The 23,102-nt window shown below is 46.0% G+C and overlaps 1 protein-coding gene across 1 annotated transcript; it reads left to right on the top strand.

Moving 5' to 3' along the window:
• The first annotated feature begins 22 nt into the window (after positions 1-22).
• Positions 23-22,852, top strand: LOC140417905 (uncharacterized). The gene is made up of 4 exons (XM_072501337.1): positions 23-73; positions 3,218-3,278; positions 8,498-9,479; positions 21,525-22,852. Exons 1-4 carry the CDS (start codon positions 23-25, stop codon positions 22,708-22,710), a joined length of 2,280 nt encoding a protein of 759 aa, XP_072357438.1. The 3' UTR covers positions 22,711-22,852.
• Positions 22,853-23,102: the final 250 nt, after the last annotated feature.

Genomic DNA, 23,102 nt, shown 5'->3' with positions numbered 1-23,102 from the left:
AGACAAGATCGCAGAACACAACATGAGACACCATATTCTGCCAAGAATACGCGGGCTGGACATTGGAGTAATGGTAAACCAGAGACCCGGGTTAATGCTCTGGGGATCTGGGATCGAATCTGCCTGTGACAGATGCTGAAATTGAATAAAAGTCTTGAATTAGAAGTCTGATGATAACACTCTTGATTGTTGTGAAAACTCATCTGGTTCACTAATGTCCTTTAGGAAATCTGCTCTCCTTACGTGGCCTGGCCTACACGTGACTCCAGATCCACAGCAATTTTGTGGTTGATTTGTACGTGCCCTCTGAAATAGCCTCACAAGACATCAGTTCAAGGGCAATTGGAATGAGCAGTAAATGCTGCCCAGCCAGTGACCCCCACCTCCCATGAATGAATAATTTTTAAGAAGATTCTTTTCAATTTGAAGACGAGTAAGAAACTGTCTCTGATTGGATTTGATTTATTGTCACGTGTCCCGAGGTACAGTGAAAAGTATTGTTCTGCGTACAGTCCAGACCGATTGTTCCATACATGAAAAAACAAAGTGCGGATCTTGGCAGTTTGCTCAGTTCACAAAATAATTTAATGGCTTTGGAGATGTAGATTAAGATTTTAATCACCCTCCGAAACATATCGAGACAGCTCATACAGACAGACACAAACGATACTGTAACTGAATTAGGGAAAATGTTAAAGATTTAACTGAACCACATTTTTGAAAGATTCAACCTTAATGATGGAGAAACCGGAAAAGCCACTCGGGGAGATGAGGAAATCCAGGCTCAGTGCGGATTTCCTGTCAGCCCTCCTTTCTTATACATGAACGGGATTTAGGCTGCAGAATGTTTCACACCAAAACACAGAGGGGTCAAATATAAGCAACATATAATTCTTAATTCACTTCCATTTAACTATATTTGACTTTGTTTAAAAGCTGTCTGAGGTCAAACTGAACAAAGATTCATGGGATTTCTGTTACCCAGTGAAACGCTTTCTTTTCTTGGTCAGTCATGTTTGCAATTCAATGGTGTATATTTCAAGAGTTATTCAGAGTGAAGACTCGAGATCTATTCAATTCAAAATGAAGTCATATATAACAAATAAATATACTGAGGTTCAACACTGAATAATGAAACAAATATTGAGTAAAATTGGTGGAAATTTTCTGCAGGAAGTTAAGAATAATGCATTAATGATTGAACAGAGAGCATTGTTCGGTTAGATATTTACTGAACAAATGCTAAAGTTCAATATAAGTTCTATATCTTATGGTCTTACAAGTTGAGACATCTGTTTTAATGTAATAAGTGACCTGGCCTCCCAGCCAAACCATTGAAAGCTGCAGCAAGACTGTGCAGTTGAACGTTGCACAGGTCCATTGGTACTGTGCTTCCAGCTGTTTCTGTAGCATGGAGGTTATCACATTCACCTAACGAGCAAAAGGTGCATGGTTCGAAACTGGCAGAAGCATTTAATGCTTCTCATTTATGATGTGGAGATGCCTGCGTTGGACAGGGATGAGCACAGTAAGAAGTCTTACAACACCAGGTTAAAGTCCAACAGGTTTGTTTAGAATCACTAACTTTCGGATTGCAGCTTCTTCCTCAGGTGAATGAAGATGTGGGTTCCACAAACACATATGTAGAAAAATTCAATTATGCAAAATGGTACTTTGAATGCGAGTCTTTACAGGTCCATACGGTGCGACTGGAGAGAGGGATAATCACAGGTTAAAGAGGTGTGAATTGTCTCAAGCCAGAACAGTTGGTAGGATTTTGCAAGCACATGTAATGTAACATGAATCCAGGGTCCCAGTTGAGGCCGTACTCATGTGTGCGAACTTGGCTATCAGTTTCTGCTCTGCCATTCTGCGTTGTTGCGCGTCCTGAAGACCGAACACTAACCCGAAGATCAGAGGCTGAATGCCCTTGACTGCTGAAGTGTTCCCCGACTGCAAGGGAACATTCCTGTCTGGCGATTGTTGCGCGATGTCCGTTCATTCGTTGTCGCAGCGTCTGCATTGGCTTCGCCAATGTACCACGCCTCGGGACATCCTTTGCTGCAGCGTATGAAGTAGATAATGTTGGCCGAGGCACACCATTACACGTGTTCTCGTGTAATGGTGGTACCCATGTTGATGATCTGGCACGTCTTGCAGAGGTTGCCATGGCAGGGTTGTGTGGTGTCATGATCGTTCTGAATGCTGGGTAGTTTGCTGCAATCAATAGTCTGAGGATGCGCGGTTGTTTGGAGGCAAGCAGTGTTGATGACCTTGGCAAGATGTTCATCTTCATCGATGACGTGTTGTAGGCTGTGAAGAAGGTGGTGTAGTTTCTCCGCCCAGGGAATTCATCAGGCGAATGATGCACCGGGAGTTTTTCCATAGACCCCAAGAGGCCAACAGCGAACCCAATGAGACAACCAATGAACCGGAACAGCAGACCGAGAGATCTGTGGGACTGGAAGTTCCAGCCAACAGGAAGGACTGGAAAACCCCACCCAACAGGAAGGACTGGAAAACCCCACCCAACAGGAAGGACTGGAAAACCCCACCCATTGAAACAATCCGATCAGCTGATTCTACAGCTCATCTTCCACTAAACCACTCAGTAAAACTGCCTCGAAGACCGTTCTTGTCCAAATTCTGAACTCAGATAGAACATAGAACAATACAGCGCAGTACAGGCCCTTCGGCCCACGATGTTGCACCGAAACAAAAGCCATCTAACCTACACTATAGAACATAGAACAATACAGCGCAGATCTTTCTCTTCTTTTCCTGCTGTCTCCCATCATGTTCTCTCAGCGCTCATCTTGTCTGTGAGACTTACCCTTTGCTCCTTTGACCCAATTCTCACTAAAACTATTTCACGCCCAACTTCCACAATCATATAATTTACAGTGCAGAACAGGCCATTCGGCACATCGAGTCTGCACTGGCCCTTGGAAAGAGCACCCTTCTCAAGCCCACACCTCCACCCTATCCCCATAACCCAGTAACCCCACCTAACCCTTTTGGACACTAAGAGCAATTGAGCATAGCCACTCCACCAAACCTGTTTTTTCAGGCTGTAACTGGTTAAAGCTCTTTCCACAGTCAGTTCACTGGAACACACTCACTCAAGTGCGTGTGTGTCTCGGTGCTTTTCCAGTCACACTTATGTTTGAAATATTTTCCCACAAACAGAACAAACATTTTTCATTCCAATTTATAGTGTGAGGATATTCAGGTCCACACCAACCGAGTGACACTGTTGGATCGTAATGTGATATTTGGTTTGTGTTTCCTGTCTGAAAATCCTCTCTTAATGCCCTGTAGAAGGAGTTTACAAAGGTCACACTATCAGTACAGGATAGAAATTCAGAACAGTTAATTCCAGTTTCTGCTGAACATTTTTGTCTCTCTTCTGTCCCCAAAGCTGTAAATCCCCGTCCCACACACTCTCCCTCCTCCCTGGGGCTGAAATCCAAATAAAGTATTCGATCATTATTTGTTTCCTTTTACCAAAGTTATGTAATTTGAGGTAAGAATATGCTTTATAAGTCACTTCATCCATTTTGACAGACATTAATCTGAATCACCCTGACTGAGCAGACAGAATAACAGATGTTAACCTGGTGTCCAGAACTGACTGTGTGGAGATTTGATGAACAATCGCAAAGGTTGTTTCTCCAAATCTTCCAGGGTTTCCTTTGTTCTTTGTTCCTTTGTTCTTCCTCTCCCTCTTGAACTAAGTTATACTGGATATCAGACTCAGGGTCCATTCTGGTTCTCTTCCTGTTTACAAAATAACTTCAATCAAATATGGAGAAGAGTGAATCCACTGTTCGGACCCTGCTCCAATCTCCATTCCTGACATACCGATTCTACCCCTCTCCCTGGCAACAGTCTGAGACTTAGCCAGTCTCTTTGTAAATTTGGTTTCATACAGGTCCAATATGACCTTCTGACCTCATAGAATTTATATTGCAGAAGGAGGCCAGTCGGCCCATCTAATCGGCACTGGCTCTGGGAAAGAGCACCCTAAGTCCACACCACACCTATCCCCGTAACCCCACCTTTTTAGATACTACAGCAATTTACCATTGTCACCTCCCGATTCGACAATTCCATTACACACCTGGCTGCTCTCCCACATTCTACCTCTGTAAACTTAAAACCATCCAAAAGTCTGCTTCCCATGTCTTAATTCACAGCAAGTTCCTTTCCCCTATGATCCCTGTGCTCCGAGACTTGCATTCGTTCCCAGTCAATTCTCACCCTTGTTTTCAAATCCCTCCATGGCCTCGTCTCTCCCTGTGTCTGTATCTCCTCCAGCCCCACAACCCCCTGAGATATCTGCACAGCTCTGATCCTGGGCTCTTGTACACCCCCGATTCTAATTACTCCGCCATGGTTTTAAGTTCCCTCGGCCCCAAGCACTGAATTCCCTCCCGAAACCTCCCCGTCTCCACCTCACTCACCTCCTTTCAGACTCTTTAAAACTCGCCTCTTTGACCAAGTTTTTGGTCACCTGCCCTAATATCTCCTTTTGTGTCTGGGTGTCTCACTTTGTTTTATAATGTTCCTGTGAAGTTGACTGGGATGATTTATGATGTTAAAGGTGTTATATAAATAGAAGTTGTTGTTGTTGACTGTAACCCTGACCTCCTGTTTTACAAAATCCCATTGGTTTCACAACAAACTCTCTCTCTGATGTTTTGCCCCCTGCGGGTTTGCAGCCTCTATAAAGACGGCGGCCGTTAACTCAGGCCTGTCACCGGGAGCAGGCCGCAGTTGTCCCCCCGCTCGATGCAAACCCGGGCCCGGAAACTTCTTATTGGGGTTTGGAGCCTCCACCGGGTTTCAGTGAAACCTCCCGGCCGAGTCCAGCATGGGCACTGCGCATGCTCCAGCTCACAATGCCCAGGGAGTGATTGACGGCAGCTCTGGGCCAATAGGAAGAGAGGGGCGGAACTGGAGGACCGAGTGGTTGCAGCGGATCCTCCCACCAATCGGAGTGAATGAGGGCGGGGCTGAGCCCCGGCCTCCCACGTGAATTGGAGCATGCGCAGTGCCGATAACAACTCAGGATTCGCGCGGTCGGGTGGAAATCGTCCACTGGTCAGATCCCGCTCGGTGAGTGATGAGGGAGGGATGGGGTGAGTGATGAGGGAGGGATGGAGCCAGTTGATGCGTCGGGCTACTTCATAAACACTCCGTGTAGGCCCCAAGCCCCGAATACGAAGCTCGGATACAACAGTTGAACCGGCGAACGCTGCTCGGGCTTTTCCTCGAGACAGGCCCGGGTGGCCGGGCGAATGCGGAGGGAGCGAGAGCTCCGGCTTTGCTCCGCCTCCCATTCACTCTGATTGGCTGGAGGACCAGCCGCTCTCGGTTAGTCCTCCAGCCCCGCCCCCTGAGCTGGAGCAAACCCTTCAGAATTATCTACAGATAGACGTCTTGTTAAAGTCCAACAGGTTTTCACAGGTTAAAAAGTGTGAATTGTCTCAAGCCAGGACAGTTGGTAGGATTTCGCAAGCCCAGGCCTGATGGTGGGGGTGAATGTAATGCAACATGAATCCAAGGTCCCGGTTGAGGCTGTACTCATGTGTGCGGAACTTGGCTATAAGTTTCTGCTCGGCGATTCTGCGGTGTTGCGCGACCTGAAGGCTGCCTTGGAGAACGCTTACCCAGAGATCAGAGGATGAAAGCCCTTGACTGCTGAAGTGTTCCCCTCTTTAACCTGGGGTTACCCCCCGTCTCTGGATCTGTGAAGACTTAATTACCTGCAAATGCTAGCATTCAAAGTATTGTCTTGCATCTTTGACTTTGTCTATATATATATGTAGAACATACCTCTTCATTCACCCGAGGAAGGAGCAGTGCGCCGAAAGCTAGTGATTTCAAACAAACCTGTTTGTCTTCAACCTGGTGTTGTAAGACTTCTTACCATGGTTTCATGGTCATCCGTACACATTCAATGAATTCAAATTTTACCTTCTGCCTTAGTGATAGTCAAAGCTGGGAAATCATTAGGACAGTCAAAAAAAAATGTTTGTAATTTTCTTTGAACATTTCTCTTCAGCGGATATAAAAATATTGAAAATGGGATAAAGGTTGTTTGGCTAACAGTCAATCACTGTCCTGTAAGGTAACAAGTCCTTTTGTTTCCCAATTGGCCGAGGAAGGCAGTGTGTCACAAGGATGGATGTGTTGACCGATTAATGGCTGGAGGATGGGGGCAGGTCATGTGATCAAACCTCCAAAGTTGGCGAGGAGAGAATGTTGTGAATTTCTATCCTAAACTGACAGTGAGGTTTCTGTAAATTTACAGGATACTGGAAGTGGAGGTTTAACAGACAGGAAACGCAAACCAAACGTCACATAGCGATCTGACAGAGTCACTCAATTCATTAGAAACTAATTTCAGCAGTATCTGGGTGTGGAAGGTAAAAGGTTTGTCTGCTCTGTGAGGGAAGATTTCAAGTCTCAGTGTGACTGGAAAAGCCCCGAGATTCACAAACCCTGGTTAGACCAAACCTGGAGAATTGTGTTCAGTTCTGGGCAACAAGCCTGAGGAAGGATAGAGTGGCCTCAGAGGGAGTGAAGCACAGATTTACCTGAGCGATATCTGAACCCGCTGGGGTTAAATTACAAAACTAGATGACAGAAAAGAGTCAGAGACATTATGGCACAGAGAATAGCATTCGGCCCATTGAATCCATGCTAGCTCTCTGGAGCAATCCAGTCAGTGCCATTCTCCTGCTCTATCCCTGTTTCCTCGCAGGTTTATTTCCCTCAGATGTCTATCCAATTTCCTTTTGAAATCAAATCATTCATTGTGTCTATTTTCAAACTCCTCATAGGCAGCAAGTTTCAGGTCATTGACGCTTGCAGTGTAAAAACATACATCTCAAAGCTCCTGTTCCTTTTATATACAAACGGGGAACAGGCCACTCGGCCACTCAAACCAGCTCAGCATTGAATAAGATTGAGGGTGATCTCATTTTAACCTCAACTCTACATTCCTGCCTACTCAGATAACCTTTCACCCCCTTGCCCATCAAGAATCTATCTGGCTCTGCCTTAAAAATATTCAAGAACTTTGCTTCCACTGCCTTTTAAAAAGTCTTACAACACCAGGTTAAGGTCCAACAGGTTTGTGTTGGACTTTAACCTGGTGTTGTAAGACTTCTAACTGTGCTCAACCCAGTCCAACGCCGGCATCTCCACATCATGACTGCCTTTTAAGGACGCGAGTTCCAAAGTCTTACAACCCTCAAGAGAATAAAAAATCCACATCTCCATCTGAAATGGGAGACCCCTTATTTTGCAACAGTGACCCCCTCGTTCTAGATTCTCCCACAAGAGGAAACATCCTCTCGACATCCACCCTGTCAAGACCCCTCAGGATCTTGTATAGTTCAATCCAGGTTTTACCCAAAACTTTAAATCTGTGTCCCAACTGCTTGTACGATCAGTGAATGGAAGCAGGGTGTCTTTGTCCATCTGATGGAAACCTGGCATAATCTTGTATCCCTGAATCACATCTCCCCTCAACCTTCTTTGCTGGAACAATTCTGGTAAATCTCTTCTGCACCTTCTCCAAGAACTTTCACATCCTTCCTTTTCGTAAAAGAATTTAAAGTACCTGATTATTTTTTTCCAATTGAGGGGCAATTTAGCGTGGCCAATCCACCTAGCCTGCATATCTTTGGGTTGTGGGTGCAAAACCCACAAAAACACGGGGAGAATGTGCAAACTCCACACGGACAGTGACCCAGAGTTGATTTGAAGCTGGGACCTCGGCGCCATGAGGCAGCAGGGCTAACATTCTACGCCACCGTGCTGTCCTCTTCACATCCTTCCTGAAGCGTGGCGACCAGAGCTTCATAGAATTCCTACAGTGCAGAATCATAGACTTTACAGTGCAGAAGGAGGGCATTCAGCCCATCGGGTCTGCACTGGCCTTTGGAAAGAGCACGCTACTTAAGCTTAAGCCCACACCTCCAACCTGTCCCTGGACTCCAGTGACCCCAACTAACCTTTGGACACGAAGGGGCAATTTAGCATGGCCAATCCACCTAACCAGCACATCTTTGGACTGTGGGAGGAAACCGGAGGAAACCTGCGTAGACACAGGTAGAAATTGCAAACTCCAGACAGAGTCACCCGAGACTCTAATTGAACCCGGGACCCTGGAGCTGTGAGGCAGCAGTGCTAACCACTTTGCCACCTGAAGCATAATTTAGTATCAATATTTCAATTTATGAAGCTCAAGGTCGAATATGCTTTGCCAACTACTGTCTTAATATATCTTGTAGATACACAAAATCCCTCTTCACCTCTTTCTCTCTCTCCTCCCAAAGAGGTCAATTGGGTTTTATAACAATCCAGCTATTTTCATGGTCACTTTTTCCCAGTGCCGACAAGAATCATTCAGCAATTTCACGACCTACATTTGTGTTTTTGTGGGTTCTCTCTCACTCCCTATTTTCTGTTTTTAAATCAGTTTCACAGGGTGTTCGAAGGGGAGGCTTCAAAATCCGGAAACTCAAACCAAGCATCACATCAGGATCTGACAGAATCCTCAATTTATCACATCCTGAATATCAGCAGATTTTAAATATGGAAGGAACAAGCATCGTTGACAGTGGTGAGAAACCGTACTTGATTTGTGTGTGTGGACGAGGATTTGCTCTATCATCAGGCCTCACAAGCCACAAATGCAGTCACACTGAGGAGAAACTGCGGAAATGTGCGGACTGTGGGAAAGGATTCCCTTCCCCGTCCAAGCTGGAAATTCATCGACGTAGTCACACAGGGGAGAGACCATTCACCTGCTCCACGTGTGGGAAGGGATTCGCTGGCTCATCCGCGCTGCAAAATCACAAGCGAATTCACAGTGGGGAGAGACCGTTCACCTGCTCCACGTGTGGGAAGCGATTCACTCAGTCATCCGCTCTGTGCACACACCAGCGAATTCACACTGGGGAGAGACCGTTCACCTGCTCCAAATGTGGGAAGGAATTCACTCGTTCATCCCACCTACTGAGACACCAGCGAGTTCACACTGGGGAGAGGCCATTGAGCTGCTCCGAGTGTGGGAAGGGATTCAGTGATTCATCCACTCTGCAGAAGCACCAGCGAGATCACTCCAGGGAGAAACCATTCACCTGCTCAGAGTGTGGGAAGGGATTTACTATTTCATCTGACCTGCTGAGTCACCAGCGAGTTCACACTGATGAGAGACCGTTTCAATGTCCAGACTGCGGGAAGTGCTTTAAAACCTCTGGGAATCTGACACGCCATCAACGTGTTCACACTGACGAGAGGCCGTATCGGTGCTCTCACTGTGGGAATGGGTTCACACAATCATCTCAGCTCACCGTACATCAGCGAACCCACACTGGGGAGAGGCCATTCACCTGCTCCAAGTGTGGGAAGGGATTCACCACCTCATCCCACCTGCTGAGACACCAACGATGCCACAAGTAATGACTGCGATTGGGTTTTGCTGTTTCTCACATTCAGGACTGAACCATGTTCATTTGGATCTCTTTCTGCTGATAACAAATTCCAGCCGATTTACAGGGACTAATACTCTGGCTAAAAGTCAAATAAATTAGATTTGTGTTATATATACCGTGTGCTGAAACTTTTTAATATCTCTGACACAAGTTAGTTCCTTTTGAAGTACTCTCGCTCTCCCCTGTCTCTTCCATCCTCACCTCCAACAAGACGTGTGAGGAGGTTGTGGAGCTTCTTTGTGACTGAGATTGAGTAAATCCGATCAGCTGCCTCTGCTGCTTCCCTCCCTTCCACCCGCCCACCGGATCAAACTGTGTCTAAATTTCATCCTTGCCCGAGCCCTGAACTCATCTTTCTCTAGTTTCTCTCCCATCTCCCCTCATGCCCTCTCAGAGCTCATCTTGTCCATGAGACCCAGCTCCTGCTCCATCGACCCTATTTCCACTCCGCTACTGATCAGCCAACTACCCTGTGTCCATTGATATTGTCAACATTTCTCTCTCTTCAGGCACTGTCTCTCTGTCCTTCAAATCTGCCATCATCACCCCCTCAATAAAACAAACCCTTGACCCTGCCATCCTTACAAATTACTGCCCCTCTTCAACCTCCCTCTCCTCTCCAAACTCTTTGAACTTGTTGTCACCTCCCAAATCCTTGCCTATCTTTCCCAGAACTCCCATGTTTGAATCCCTTCAATCAGGTCTTTGCCCTGTCACAGTAGTGAAATACAAGAGACAAACCGCGGTTAGCACTGTCAAGCAACAGTGCTAACATCAGGAAAATACTACCAGACAGACCCATCGGATGAGACTATGAGAGAGAAAATTCTACAGAATCACAGAACTTACAGTGCAGGAGGAGGACATTCAGCAATCGAGCCTGCACCGGACCTTGGAAAGAGCACCCGACTAAAGCCCATGCCTCTACCCTATCCCCGTAACCCAGTAACTCCACCCAAACTTTTTTGGTAGCACAGTGGTTAGCACTGTTGCTTCACAGCTCCAGCGTCCCAGGTTCAATTCCCAGCTTGGGTCACTGTTTGTGTCCGGTCTGCACATTCTCCCTGTGTCTGCGTGGGTTTCCTCCGGGTGCTCCGGTTTCCTCCCACAAGTCCCAGAAGGCGTGCTGTTAGGCAATTTGGACATTCTGAACTCTCCCTGAGTGTACCCGAACAGGCGCCAAAATGTGGCAACGAGACGCATTTCACAGTAACTTCATTACAGTGTGAATGTAAGGCTCCATGTGACAATAAAGATTATTATGATTTACTTTCCTCCTGACGTTAACTGGCTGCAGTTTAATCTTCCAGATATATGTTGGTTTTTGTGATGGCAGGGTCCCTTTTTAAATCATCATCTGTGATCTTATCCTTCGATTTAAGAATTCCCAAAGAAACTGGTGAACAATAAAATTATGAATTTTTACTTCAGTCCTAAGTTGTTTTTGTAAAAAACTACAATTCAGTGTCTGAACGCCTCCTCTGATTAACATCTCCAATGAGAAAATGCTGATCAATCCTCACTGACAATCCTTACTGACTGACAAATTCTTCACAGTGACACCTCCATTATGTAAGTAAATTATCAATTAAAATATAACAGGTCAATATTTTCCAAGAACATCAATAAAAAAATAATAACAATCTTTATTGTCATAAGTAGGCTTACATTAACATTGCAATGAAGTTACAGTGAAAACCTCCTCATCGCCACACTCTGGCACCTGTTCAGGTGAATGTTCAATTCCCCTAACAAGCACGTCTAACGTGCAGATTCTACATAGGCAGTGACCCAAGCGGGAATCGAACCCGGGACCCTGGGTCTGTGAAGCAACAGTGCTAACCACTTTGCTACCGTGCCACCTGAATGATGCTGTTTGATGCACATGTTCTCATGATAGTGACTGATTGACAGCAAACTCTTGCCGGTCATTATGGTCAATGAACGTAAGTGGGGAGTGAACAGGAGTCGAGTAAATTCAGAGACCGAGAAGGCAGCACTCAGCTATTAGCCTTGACCAGAACATCAGCTTTTTCAGCATTTTTTCTCCAGAGTTATTAAAGCTCTCGATTGTCTCACAGGAATGAAACACAGGTTGAGGTGCTGATGGAGATCCTGGTGCATCCTCAGCCACCAATAGTAATATATATAAAATCGAGGACTTGAAATATGTGAAGGTAGGTGATATGATCAATAAGTTTGCAGATGGAAAATTGTTGGTGTGGTAACTGGCGAGGAGAAAAGCCTTAAATTACGGGATGATCCAGATGGACTGGTCATATGGGCAGAACAGTGGCAAATGGAATTTAACCAGGAAAAGTGGTAGCTCTTGTCCAGAGTCAGTACAGATATGATGTGTCGAGTGACTTCCATCTGTACTGGATCATTCCAGAAAACACTGAACATTCAGTATGACGAGCAAGAGGGAAGAAGATGGAAGAATTACTGATTCTGGAATTGAACCCAACAAGAGTTTGCATCTTCTGGGGAGGAGAGAGGAAGGACCCATTGGGGATAAAAACCTTTAAGTTCTGCATTGTTCCACAGGAGATCAGCATTTTGAGAAATGGAGAATAGCAGAATACCCATTGACAATTTGTTTGATTTCAATTGACCAAGTTATTTTGTATTAACTGTTTCAATGGTGCGGCTATTACCCAACATTCTCTGCGGCTGTTAATGTGCCCTTTTCACTCCACAGGAGCCCAGCGCAGACGCAATGTTGGGCTGTATGTGGAGCATGCGCAATGTCACTTTGCTCGGAGGTCTGCGGGAGCGGCTGTTTGGGGCGGTGAGAGTCGGTGAGGCGGAGGGAGGAATAGAGTCTGGAGTCGGGGTGGGGAGCGAGTGAAGGCTTCATAAATGCTCCCTGCTGGTCACAAGGCAGGAATAAGACCCTGTAAATCCCGTGTTTGCAGCTGCGGAGCTTTTATCCGGTATCAGGCCCAGTTCCACGACCACCGCCTTTGTTTAGCGGCGCGGCTGAGGGGCCATCTTGATGACGTCACAGAGGCGGTGCTTCAGGATCCTGGTGACCAGGAGAGAAAATCATTGTATCGATGATTGACAGGCCCCTCCAGAGGGGGGAGGTGCTACTTCCATGTGTGGCAATCCGAAGAACATAAGAAGAATAACATCAGAATTAGCAGCAGGAGTAGGCCATTCGGCCTATTGACACTGCTCTGCCATTCAATAAACGCTGATCCACATGTGCCATTAATTACATTTTCCTGCCTGCCCCCAAAACCTTTGACCCCCCCCAGTAGATAAAAAAAGACTAACTCAGCTTTGAGTATATTCAGTGACCCAGCGCCACTGCTCTCTGGGAAAGAGAATTCCACAAACTCAGCTTTGACAAAGAGTCATCCAGGCTCAAAACGTTAGCTCCCTTTTCTCTCCACAGATACTGTCAGACCTGCTGAGATTGTCCAGTATTTACTGTTTTGTTTCAGATTCCAGCATCCGCAGCAATTTGCTTTTATCCACAGACTGATGACCCTCTGAGGGAAGACATTTCTCCTTATCTCAGTGTCAAATTGGAGAACTCTTATCTTTAAACTGTCCCCCTTCGTTCTTGAATCCCCACGTGGGAAAATATTCTTTCATCAAAACCCCTCAGAATGTTTCAATAAGATCATCTCTCATTCTTCTAAACTCCATCGGGTACAGACCAATCAGGCTCAATCTTGCTCCATAAAACAAACTCTCCCATCCCAGGAATCAGACTAGTGAAACTTCACTGAACTGCCTCCAAAGCAAGTATAACCTGCATTAAATAATCCTGGGACTGGCAACAAGGGAAGAGAATGTTTGGAACTTCTATCCTGGACTCGAAGAGTGATGGATTTTGGAAACTCCGTTAGGGGAGGATTTTCACCCAGCAAACCCAAACCAACATAAATGTTTGATCTTAATTTCTAACCTCGAAAACATTTCTGACCATTGTAATTTCCTTTGACAGCTGCTTCCAAAGCTTCTGATATCTTTCCAGCCGAAGGTTGCAGCAGGAGATTGTAAACTTGAAAACACCAAAATTGTGACAGAGGTGAGTGTTATTATTATTATTATTAATTATCATAAATTTAGAGTCCCCAATTATTTGTTTCCAATTAAGGGGCAATTTAGCATGGCCAATCTGAAGCTGGTACTCCCAGTGCAGACTTTGATGTTGTGAGGTTGTTGCTGTGGTGGAGAGTGGCTGTTGCTGCTCTCTCTCTGTTGCTCAGTTTGCTGCCTGTTTCCAGTGCTAGTTGTTGCTAGAGGAAGGAGAGGGGAGAGAAGGAAGGAAGAGGTGAGAGAAGGACGGAGAGAGGAGCGAAGGACAACAACAAGGAGGCAACTTCAAAAACAAGATGGGAGTAAAGCCCTTTGGACTGCTTGTTTGCTGGGCTCCTCCCGAGTTGAGGGCCTGGCCCAGTCCTCCCAACTGATAACATCTACCTTCAGCAAGGACAAAACCCTCCTTATTCTATCCGATGTGCTTGTTCTGGGGCAGAGGGATCGAGTGGGCGGTGTGTTTGCTGAGCCCCCTCCCGGACTGAAGACTCCACACACCAGCAGGGAGGAGCTGGATTCCATTGGGTGGTCGTTCTAGGGTGGGAGCACGGACTGTGTTTTTGCTGAGTCCTACTTGGGCCGAAGACCTCGCGGACCAGTGCTAACCACTGCCACCGTGCTATCCTTTGTCATGATGTTTCCATTCCTATTTTATCACACACCTCCCAGTGACACTCATTGTAACACAGAAACTTCAAAATATCATTGCTACCTTGCATCTTGTCCTCCTATTCGTGTCTAATGATAACAGTAACAGAGTAACACACACCAGAATTGGAATATCAGATAGGCTTTTGTCTAATAATAATAGTCATGATGTGGAGATGCCGGCGTTGGACTGGGGTGAGTACAGTAAGAAGTCTTACAACACCAGGTTAAAGTCCAACAGGTTTGTTTCGATGTCACTAGCTTTCGGAGCGCTGCTCCTTCCTCCTCCCTCTTCATTCACCTGAGGAAGGAGCAACGCTCCAAAAGCTAGTGACATCGAAACAAACCTGTTGGACTTTAACCTGGTGTTGTAAGACTTCTCACAATAATAATAGTGACAGAGTAACGTACACCAGAATTGGAATAACAGGCAGGTTATTGTCTAACCATGACAGAGATACAGGGGTGACTCGGTAGTTAGCACTGTTGTCTCAAGCACCAGGTACCTGGGTTTGATTCCGACCTTGGGTCACTGACTGTGTGGACTTTGCACATAGGAAGAGGAGGGGCAGGACTGGAGGACCGACCGGGAGTGGCTGGTCCTCCAACCAATCGGAATGAATGAGGGGCGGTGCCCTCTGTGATTAAAGCACGCGCAGTGTGGGTAATGGCGAAGGAGAAGGGCTGTGTCTTCAGATCTGAAATTGGTAAGGGGCGTTTAACAATATGGAGGAAGCGAGAGATCGCGGGGTGGGCGGAAACGTTGTGTAAAGATGTTGTAAGCTGCAATCTTCGGAAAAGAGTTTCCGGGACCTCGTTTGTACAGAGCGGAGCTGCAACTCCTCATATTCGGCTTGGGTTAACGGCCACCATCTTGTTTGGACGTGAATCAGGGCGCATGCGCGTTTGTCATCTTTGTTTCAATGAGTGGGAGGAGCTTGTTCCCCATTGTTCAGAATGGAGACAACTTGTCCATCAAACTGGATTAGTCTTTGAGTCCCAATGTCTTATTGATGATGCAAAGCGGTGACAGAGATGGAAAGAAAAGGAAGACAATCCTGCTCTCCGGATTTCACTGCCTCGTTGGACATCCTGTCCCATGTGTCCAAAACTCTGCGGCTCTGTGCAGCCACATGAAGACCCAGGGTAGAAATTCACAACCTTGAGTAAATGTCACCCTCAAATCGAGGGACTGCTGATGACAAGAGGGTCAGTGTGCAGCGGGGGTGGGGGGGTGGGGGGGGGGGGGGTGGGGGGGGGGGGTGGGTGGCATGAACGGTCATCCTGGACCAGGGAGCTGGAGGGGAGAATGTTGTGAATTTCTATCCTGGACTGACAGTGATTAATTTTGGAAACTCCTTTTACAGGGGCTTAGTAGGGGAGGATTTACACACAGCAAATTCAAACCAGGAGAAAGGTTTATCTTTCCCGAATTTCATTTCTGGACTGACAGTGATGCCTTTGTAAACTTCTTTCACAGGGGCTTAGAAAGGGATTCACAGACCGGAAACTCACAACCAATCCTCACATTGAATTCTGAAAACACCATTCGGGTTATCAGGATCTGGAGATTATCGACCTTTGTGTGTAAGCATTGAGTTCCATATCATTATCACTCACTGTGTAAAATGACTACCTCCTATCTCCCCTGTAGATCTTGTTCACAATCTTAAATCTGTGTCCCGTAATCCTTTTACAATCTACTGATGGGAACAGTATTTAAAAAATCTTTTGCTGGGTTTGCCGTTGTCGTTTCTGGTGCCTGGGTCGATGCTGGGTGGTCCGTCTGGTTTCATTCCTTTGTCATGTTTTTGGTGTGGTTGAATCAGCCTGGACCAGTCCATTTAGGATCCAGAACACAATTGAAGTCTCCTCCAAGAATCAATTGATCTGTATCCAGGTCTGGGATGGATTCCAATAATTTTTTATACAAATGTTTCTATGAGATCCGCTCATTAAAAAAAAGATAGAGAAGCAGAATTAGGCCATTCAGCCCATCGAGTTTTCAAGTTTGCTCTGCCATTCGATCCTGGCTGATATGTTTCTCATCCCCATTCATCTTGTATTGAGCTCTCTTGAAATGAATGCGAACATTTCATTTGCCTTTCTAACTGCCAACTTTCCTTTATGTGTCCTTGGGACGTGGGTGTCGCCGGCTGAGCCGGCATTTGCTGCCCATCCCTAATTGCCCTTGAACTGAGTGGCTTGCTGGGCCATTTCAGAGGGGGCAGTTTGGGAGGATGTGAGGCTGTTGAGCTGCTCGCAGAAAACTACTTTTCACTGTACCTTGGGACACGTGACAATAAACAAATCCAATCCAATGAAGTGATTAAATGACAAAGGGGATAATGGTGCAAGACAAAACTGGGTGACAATGAGATAAGTAAATAAACTAACAGGAAAAGAGAAGAAATAAAAGACAGGTCCAGGTGAGGTATAAATGGCAACAGCAGAACCGTTACCAGCACCAACTGTCTAAAAATATCAGAGTGATGATTATAATCTGAAATTACTGAAATGAATGTTGTGTCTGGAAGGTCAGAAATTGCCTGATCAGGGATGAGGTTCTGTTCCTCGAGTTTCCGTTGAGCTTTATTGGAGCAATGCAGGAGGCCGGGGACAGAGTGGGAATGGGGCAGGGAATTAAAATATTAAATGATCGGAAGCTCAGGATTATGCTTGCAGACTGAATGGTGATGTTCACAGTCACCCAATCCAGATTTAATCTTCTCAGTGTCGGAGAGACCAAATCGTGAGCAGTGAATACACAATACTGGATAGCAAGAAGTACAAGTAAATCACTGTCACCTGGAAAGTGTGTTTGGAATCCTGGAATATGGGAGGGATGGCGATGAACTGGCGGTTGTTGTGTCTGCATGGAATGATTTACAGTGATGTTTATAATAACACAAGAAATGGGAGCGGGGGGAGACCATATGGCTCATCGAGCCTCTGCATTTCTTGCTGGGTGTAACCTGCTCGTTCAGGCATCATTCTGGTATACTTTCCTGTATCTTCCCCAGTCCTTCCAGATCCTTTTTATGATATGGAGACATTAGCTCAACAATCCTGTAAATTAAACTTTAGTCTGGCCTAGTGTCACCGAGCTGAAATCCAGTCTTTCTCTGACACATTATTCTTAATGCCATAGGTACAGGTTAAGAGTGAAAAAGTCAACACTTCGGTAGTAAGGGGAAAAGGCAAGTTTGTAGATGCTCCACAGTGTTACAGACTCATTGGATCTGCTTCGTCTGTCCTATCTTATATTCAGCTAATGGTAAAATGATAAAATACTGCAACATACAGCCATTTGTGGGCAACTTTGAGTTTGCTGCTCAGATTAGGTAAAGTCTCCACATCCTAAAATGGATCTAGAAGGACTGGAGAAGATGCAGGTAAATATATTTAAATTATGCCTGAACTGGCAGGTTACACCCGGCAACAAAGATTGGACAGGGTGTAAACCTTTTCTCTGGAAAAGGGAATGAAGGATGACCTGATCCTGTAAGATTATGAACAGGTTTGATATGATAGACAAGTGGAAGATGTTTCCACTGGATGAGAATAAATATGAGTTAGTCATTAATTAATCTAATGTGCAGTTCAGGAGCAGTTCAGAGGGAGATCACTCACACACTACTCATGTGCAAAGGGATTTCCTCAGTTTTCCCACTGGTTAACACTCAAACTTTAAAAGCTCAAACTATTTGATCCAATGTCAGCACATTGGTATTGGCGAGGGGCAGTTTAACTGTTCGGTCCAGGGGGACAAAAATCACTTGTTCACCCTAACCTGTTGAGACCCCAATGAATCCACATCTCACTGTAGTCAATCACACCCAGGACAGAACTGTGCTGGAGGGCCCGTACTATTTAGGTGCTGTATTAATTGATTTAATACATTTGTTCCCTTAGCCCAATGTTACTAATTGTAATCAGTTAGCAAAGCATAATTTATATCAAAAATATCCATTTCAATGGCGGGTTTATTACCCAACATGTGTAGCAGCTGAGAATGTGCTCTATCCACATGACAGAAGCTCCTCGCACATGCGCAGAGTCCAGCTATGACTGGAGCATGCGGCGTTCGGGCTGTGACTGGCGCATTCACAGTTCAGGTTGTCGCTGACGGTGCGAGGAGCGGGAAAGAAACAATCGAGCGACTTTCAGGATTGGAGCCGGTGGGTGGCCGGGGAGCAATAGAAGCTGCGGAGTGAGCCAGGAGGCTTCACAAATACCCCGTGGAGGCTTCAACTCCCGAGTAAGATGTTAACGGTCCCATCTTAAACAGCACCGAACAGAGTGAGAGCTGAGCGGTGACAGGCCCGGGTTACCGGCCGCCATCTTTACAGAGGACAGCGAGCCTGAAACGGATGCCAACTCTCCCGGATTGACTGACTGGAGTCTCCAGGATTTTATGTTAATCATTTGTGGGAGTCACTGGCTGGGCCAACATTTATTGCCCATTCCTAATTTCCCGAGAACTGAGTGGCTTGCTCGGCCATCTCGGAGGGCATTTAAAGAGTCAACCACATTGCTGTGGTTTGGAATCGTGTCGGCCAGACCAGGTAAGGATGGCAAATTTTATTTTCTATTAATTCACGGGATGTGGGTATCGCTGGCTGGGCCAGCACTCACTGCCCAGCACTAATTGCCCTTCAACTGAGTGCATCTCAGAGAGCATTTTAAGAGTCAACCAGCTGACTGTGGATCTGGAGTCACATGTAGGCCAGACCAGGTAAGGATAGAAGATTTCCTTCACTGAAGGACAGGAGTGAACCAGATGGGTCTTTGCAACAACCAACAATGGTTTCAGGGTCTTCAGTAGACTTTAAATGAATTCAAATTTAACCTTCTGTCTTGGTGAGATTCCTGTCTGGGAAATTATTAGAACAGTTAAAAAAGATTTTGCGGACTTTGGGAAATCATTCGGACAGTAAAGAAGATTTTAATGTAATTTTCTTTGAACATTTCTTTTCAGTGTATATAAAAATATTGAAAATGGGGTAAAGGTTATTTGGCTGACAGTCACTGTCCTGTAAGGTAACGAGTCCTTTTGCTTCCCAATTGGCCGAGGAAGGCAGTGTGTCACAAGGATGGATGTGTTGACCGATTAATGGCTGGAGGATGGGGGCAGGTCATGTGACCAAACCTCCAGGAATACATTTAATCAAAGTTGGCGAGGAGAGAATGTTGTGAATTTCTATCCTAAACTGACAGTGAGGTTTCTGTAAATTTAAGGATACTGGAAGTGGAGGTTTCACAGACGAGAAAAGCAAACCAAACATCACATCACGATCTGACAGAGTCACTCGATTCACCAGAACCTGAATATCAGCAGCATCTGGGTGTGGAAGGTAAAAGGTTTGTCTGTTCTGTCTGTGAGGGAAGATTTCAGGTCTCAGTGTGACTGGAAAAGCCCTGAGATTCACAAACCCTGGTTAGGCCAAACCTGGAGAACTGTGTTCAGTTCTGGTCAACATGGCTGAGGAAGGATAGAATGGCCTCGAAGGGAGTGTAGCACAGATTTACCTGAATGATATCTGTACCCCCTGGGGTTAAATTACAAAACTAGATTGCACAAAAGCGTCATAGACATGATGGTACAGAGAATGGCATTCGGCCCATTGAATCCATGCTAGCTCTCTGGAGCAATCCAGTCAGTCCCATTCTCCTGCTCCCTGTATCCTCGCAGGTTTATTTCCCTCAGATGTCTATCCAATTTCCTTTTGAAATCAAATCATTCATGTATCTATTTTGAAACTCCCACATAGGCAGCAAGTTTCAGGTCATTGCCGCTCGCTGTGTAAAAACATACATCTCATATCTCCTGTACCTTTTACATACAAACTAGGATCAGGCCACTCGGCCCCTCGAGTCTGCTCCGCATTCAAAACGATTGCGGCTGATTTCATTCTAACCTTAACTCCACATTCCTGCCTACCCCTGATGACCTTTCACCCCCTTGCTCATCAAGAATATATCCAGCTCTGCCTTAAAAATATTCAAGGTCTCTGCTTCCGCTGCCTTTTAAGGACGCGAGTTCCAAAGTCTTACAACCCTCAAGAGAATAAAAAATCCTCATCTCCATCTGAAATGGGTGACTCCTTATTTTGCAACAGTGATGCCCTCGTTCCAGATTCTCCCACAAGAGGAAATTTCCTCTCCACATCCACCCTGTCAAGACCCCTCAGGATCTTATATGGTTCAATCCAGGTTTTACCCAAAACTATAAATCTGTGTCCCGACTGCTTGTACGATCAGTGAATGGAAACAAAGTTTTTTTGTCCACCCGATGGAAATCTGGCATAATCTTGTGTACCTGAATCAAATCTCCCCTCAACCTCCTTTGCTGGAACCATTCTGGTAAATCTCCCCTGCACCTTCTCCAAGAACCTTCACATCCTTCCTGAAGAGTGGTGACCAGAGCTTTATAAAGATTCAGAGAATCGAATTAGAACCATAGAATTCCTACAGTGCAGAAGGAGGCCATTCGGCCCATCAAGTCTGCACCAATTCTCTTGAAGGGGCACCCTGTCTAGGCCCACACCCCGACTCTGTCCCTGTGACCCCATAGTCCCACCTAACCTGCACATCCCTGGACACTAACGGGCAATTTATCAAGGCCAATCCACCTAACTTTCCCTTCTTTGGACTGTTGGAGGAAACCTGAGCACGGGGTGGAAACCCACGCACACACGGAGAGAAAGTGCAAACTCCACACAGACAGTCACCAAGGCCGGAATTGAACCCGGGACCCTGGAGCTGTGAGGCAGCAGTGCTAATCACCATGCCACCGGAAGCATAGTTTTGATATCAACATTACTCTTGATGAAGCTCAGATCGAATTTGCTTTGCCAACTACTGTCTTAATATGTCTTGTAGATATACAAAATCCCTCTTTGCCTCTTTCTCTCTCCTCCCAAAGAGGTCAATTGGGTTTTATAACAATCCAGCAGTTTTCATGGTCACTTTTTCCCAGTGCCGGCCCCACAAGTGACCAGATTCATTCAGCTTAATTTCACCACCTGCCTTTGTGTTTTTGTGGGTTCTCTCTCACTCCCTATTTTCTGTTTTTAAATCAGTTTCACAGGGTGTTCAAAGGGGAGGCCCCAAAGTCCGGAAACTCAAACAAAGCATCAGAATAGAATCTGACGGAGTCCTCAATTTATCATATCCTGAATATCAACGTACTTTGAACATGGAAGGAAAAAGCATCGTTCACAGTGGGGAGAATCCGGACACGAGTTGTGAGTGTGGACGAGGATTCACTCGATTATCAGGCCTCACAAGCCACAAATGCAGTCACACTGAGGAGAAACTGTGGAAATGTGCGGACTGTGGGAAAGGATTCACTTACCCATCCCAGCTGAAAACTCATCGACGCAGTCACACTGGGGAGAGACCATTCACCTGCACCACGTGTGGGAAGGGATTTACTCATTTAACAGCCCTGCGGAGTCACCAACGGGTTCACACTGGGGAGAGACCATTCACCTGCTCCAAGTGTGGGAAGGGATTCACTCAGTCATCCGACCTGCTGAGACACCAGCGAGTTCACACTGATGAGAGACCGTTCCAATGTCCAGACTGCGGGAAGTGCTATAAAAGTTCTGGGGATCTGATGAGCCATCAACGTGTTCACACTGACATGAAACCATTTAGGTGCTCTCACTGCGGGACTGGGTTCAGACACTCCTCTCAACTCACTGTACATCAGCGAGTTCACACTGGGGAGAGACCATTCACCTGCTCCAAGTGTGGGAAAAGATTCACTCAGTTATCCCACCTGCTGGGTCACCAGCGAGTTCACACTGATGAGAGACCGTTCCAATGTCCAGACTGCGGGAAGTGCTATAAAAGTTCTGGGGAACTGATGCGCCATCAACGTGTTCACACTGACGAGAAACCGTTCAGGTGCTCTCACTGCGGGACTGGGTTCAGACGATTATCTAACCTCACTGTACATCAGCGCATTCACACTGGGGAGAGGCCGTTTCAATGTCCAGACTCCGGGAAGTCCTATAAAAGTTCTGGGGACCTGATGAGCCGTCAGCGAGTTCAAACTGACGAGAAACCGTTTAGATGCTCTCACTGCGGGACTGGGTTCAGACAATCATCTAACCTCACTGTACATCAGCGCATTCACACTGGGGAGAGGCCATTCACCTGCGCCCAATGTGGGAAGGGATTCACTCAGTCATCTGAGTTGCAGAGGCACCAGCGAATTCACACTGGGGAGAGACCATTCATTTGTTCCAAATGTGGGAAGGGATTCACTCGGTCATCCGGCCTGCAGAAGCACCAGCGAGTTCACACTGGGGAGAGGCCATTCGACTGTGCCCAATGTGGGAAGGCATTCACCCAGTCATTTAGCCTCACTGTACATCAGCGAGTTCACACTGGGGAGAGACCGTTCACCTGCTCCAAGTGTGGGAAGGGATTCACCACTTCATCCAACCTGCAGAAGCACCAACGAGGCCACAAGTAACCACAGTGATTGGATTTTGCTGTTCCTCACATTCAGGACTGAACCATGTTAATTTGGTCTCTTTCTGCTGATAACAAACTCCAGCCCATTTACAAGGGCTAATATTCTGGCTAAAAGTCAAATAAATTAGATTTGTGTTAAATATGCAGTGTGTTGAAACTTTTTTTTTTAATAAACAATTTTTAAAAAATTGTTTTTTAAAATAAATTTAGAGTACCCAATTCATTTTTTCCAATTAAGGGGCAATTTAACGTGGTCAATCCACCTACCCTGCACATCTTTGGGTTGTGGGGGCGAAACCCACGCAAACACGGGGAGAATGTGCAAACTCCACACGGACAGTGACCCAGAGCCGGGATCGAACCTGGGACCTCAGCGCAGTGAGGCTGCAG

The sequence above is a fragment of the Scyliorhinus torazame genome, chromosome 5 (assembly GCF_047496885.1).
Source record: "Scyliorhinus torazame isolate Kashiwa2021f chromosome 5, sScyTor2.1, whole genome shotgun sequence".
Lineage (NCBI taxonomy): Eukaryota > Metazoa > Chordata > Chondrichthyes > Carcharhiniformes > Scyliorhinidae > Scyliorhinus > Scyliorhinus torazame.
The sequence above is the reverse complement of the archived record's forward strand: the minus strand, read 5'-3'. Positions and strand labels throughout refer to the sequence as shown.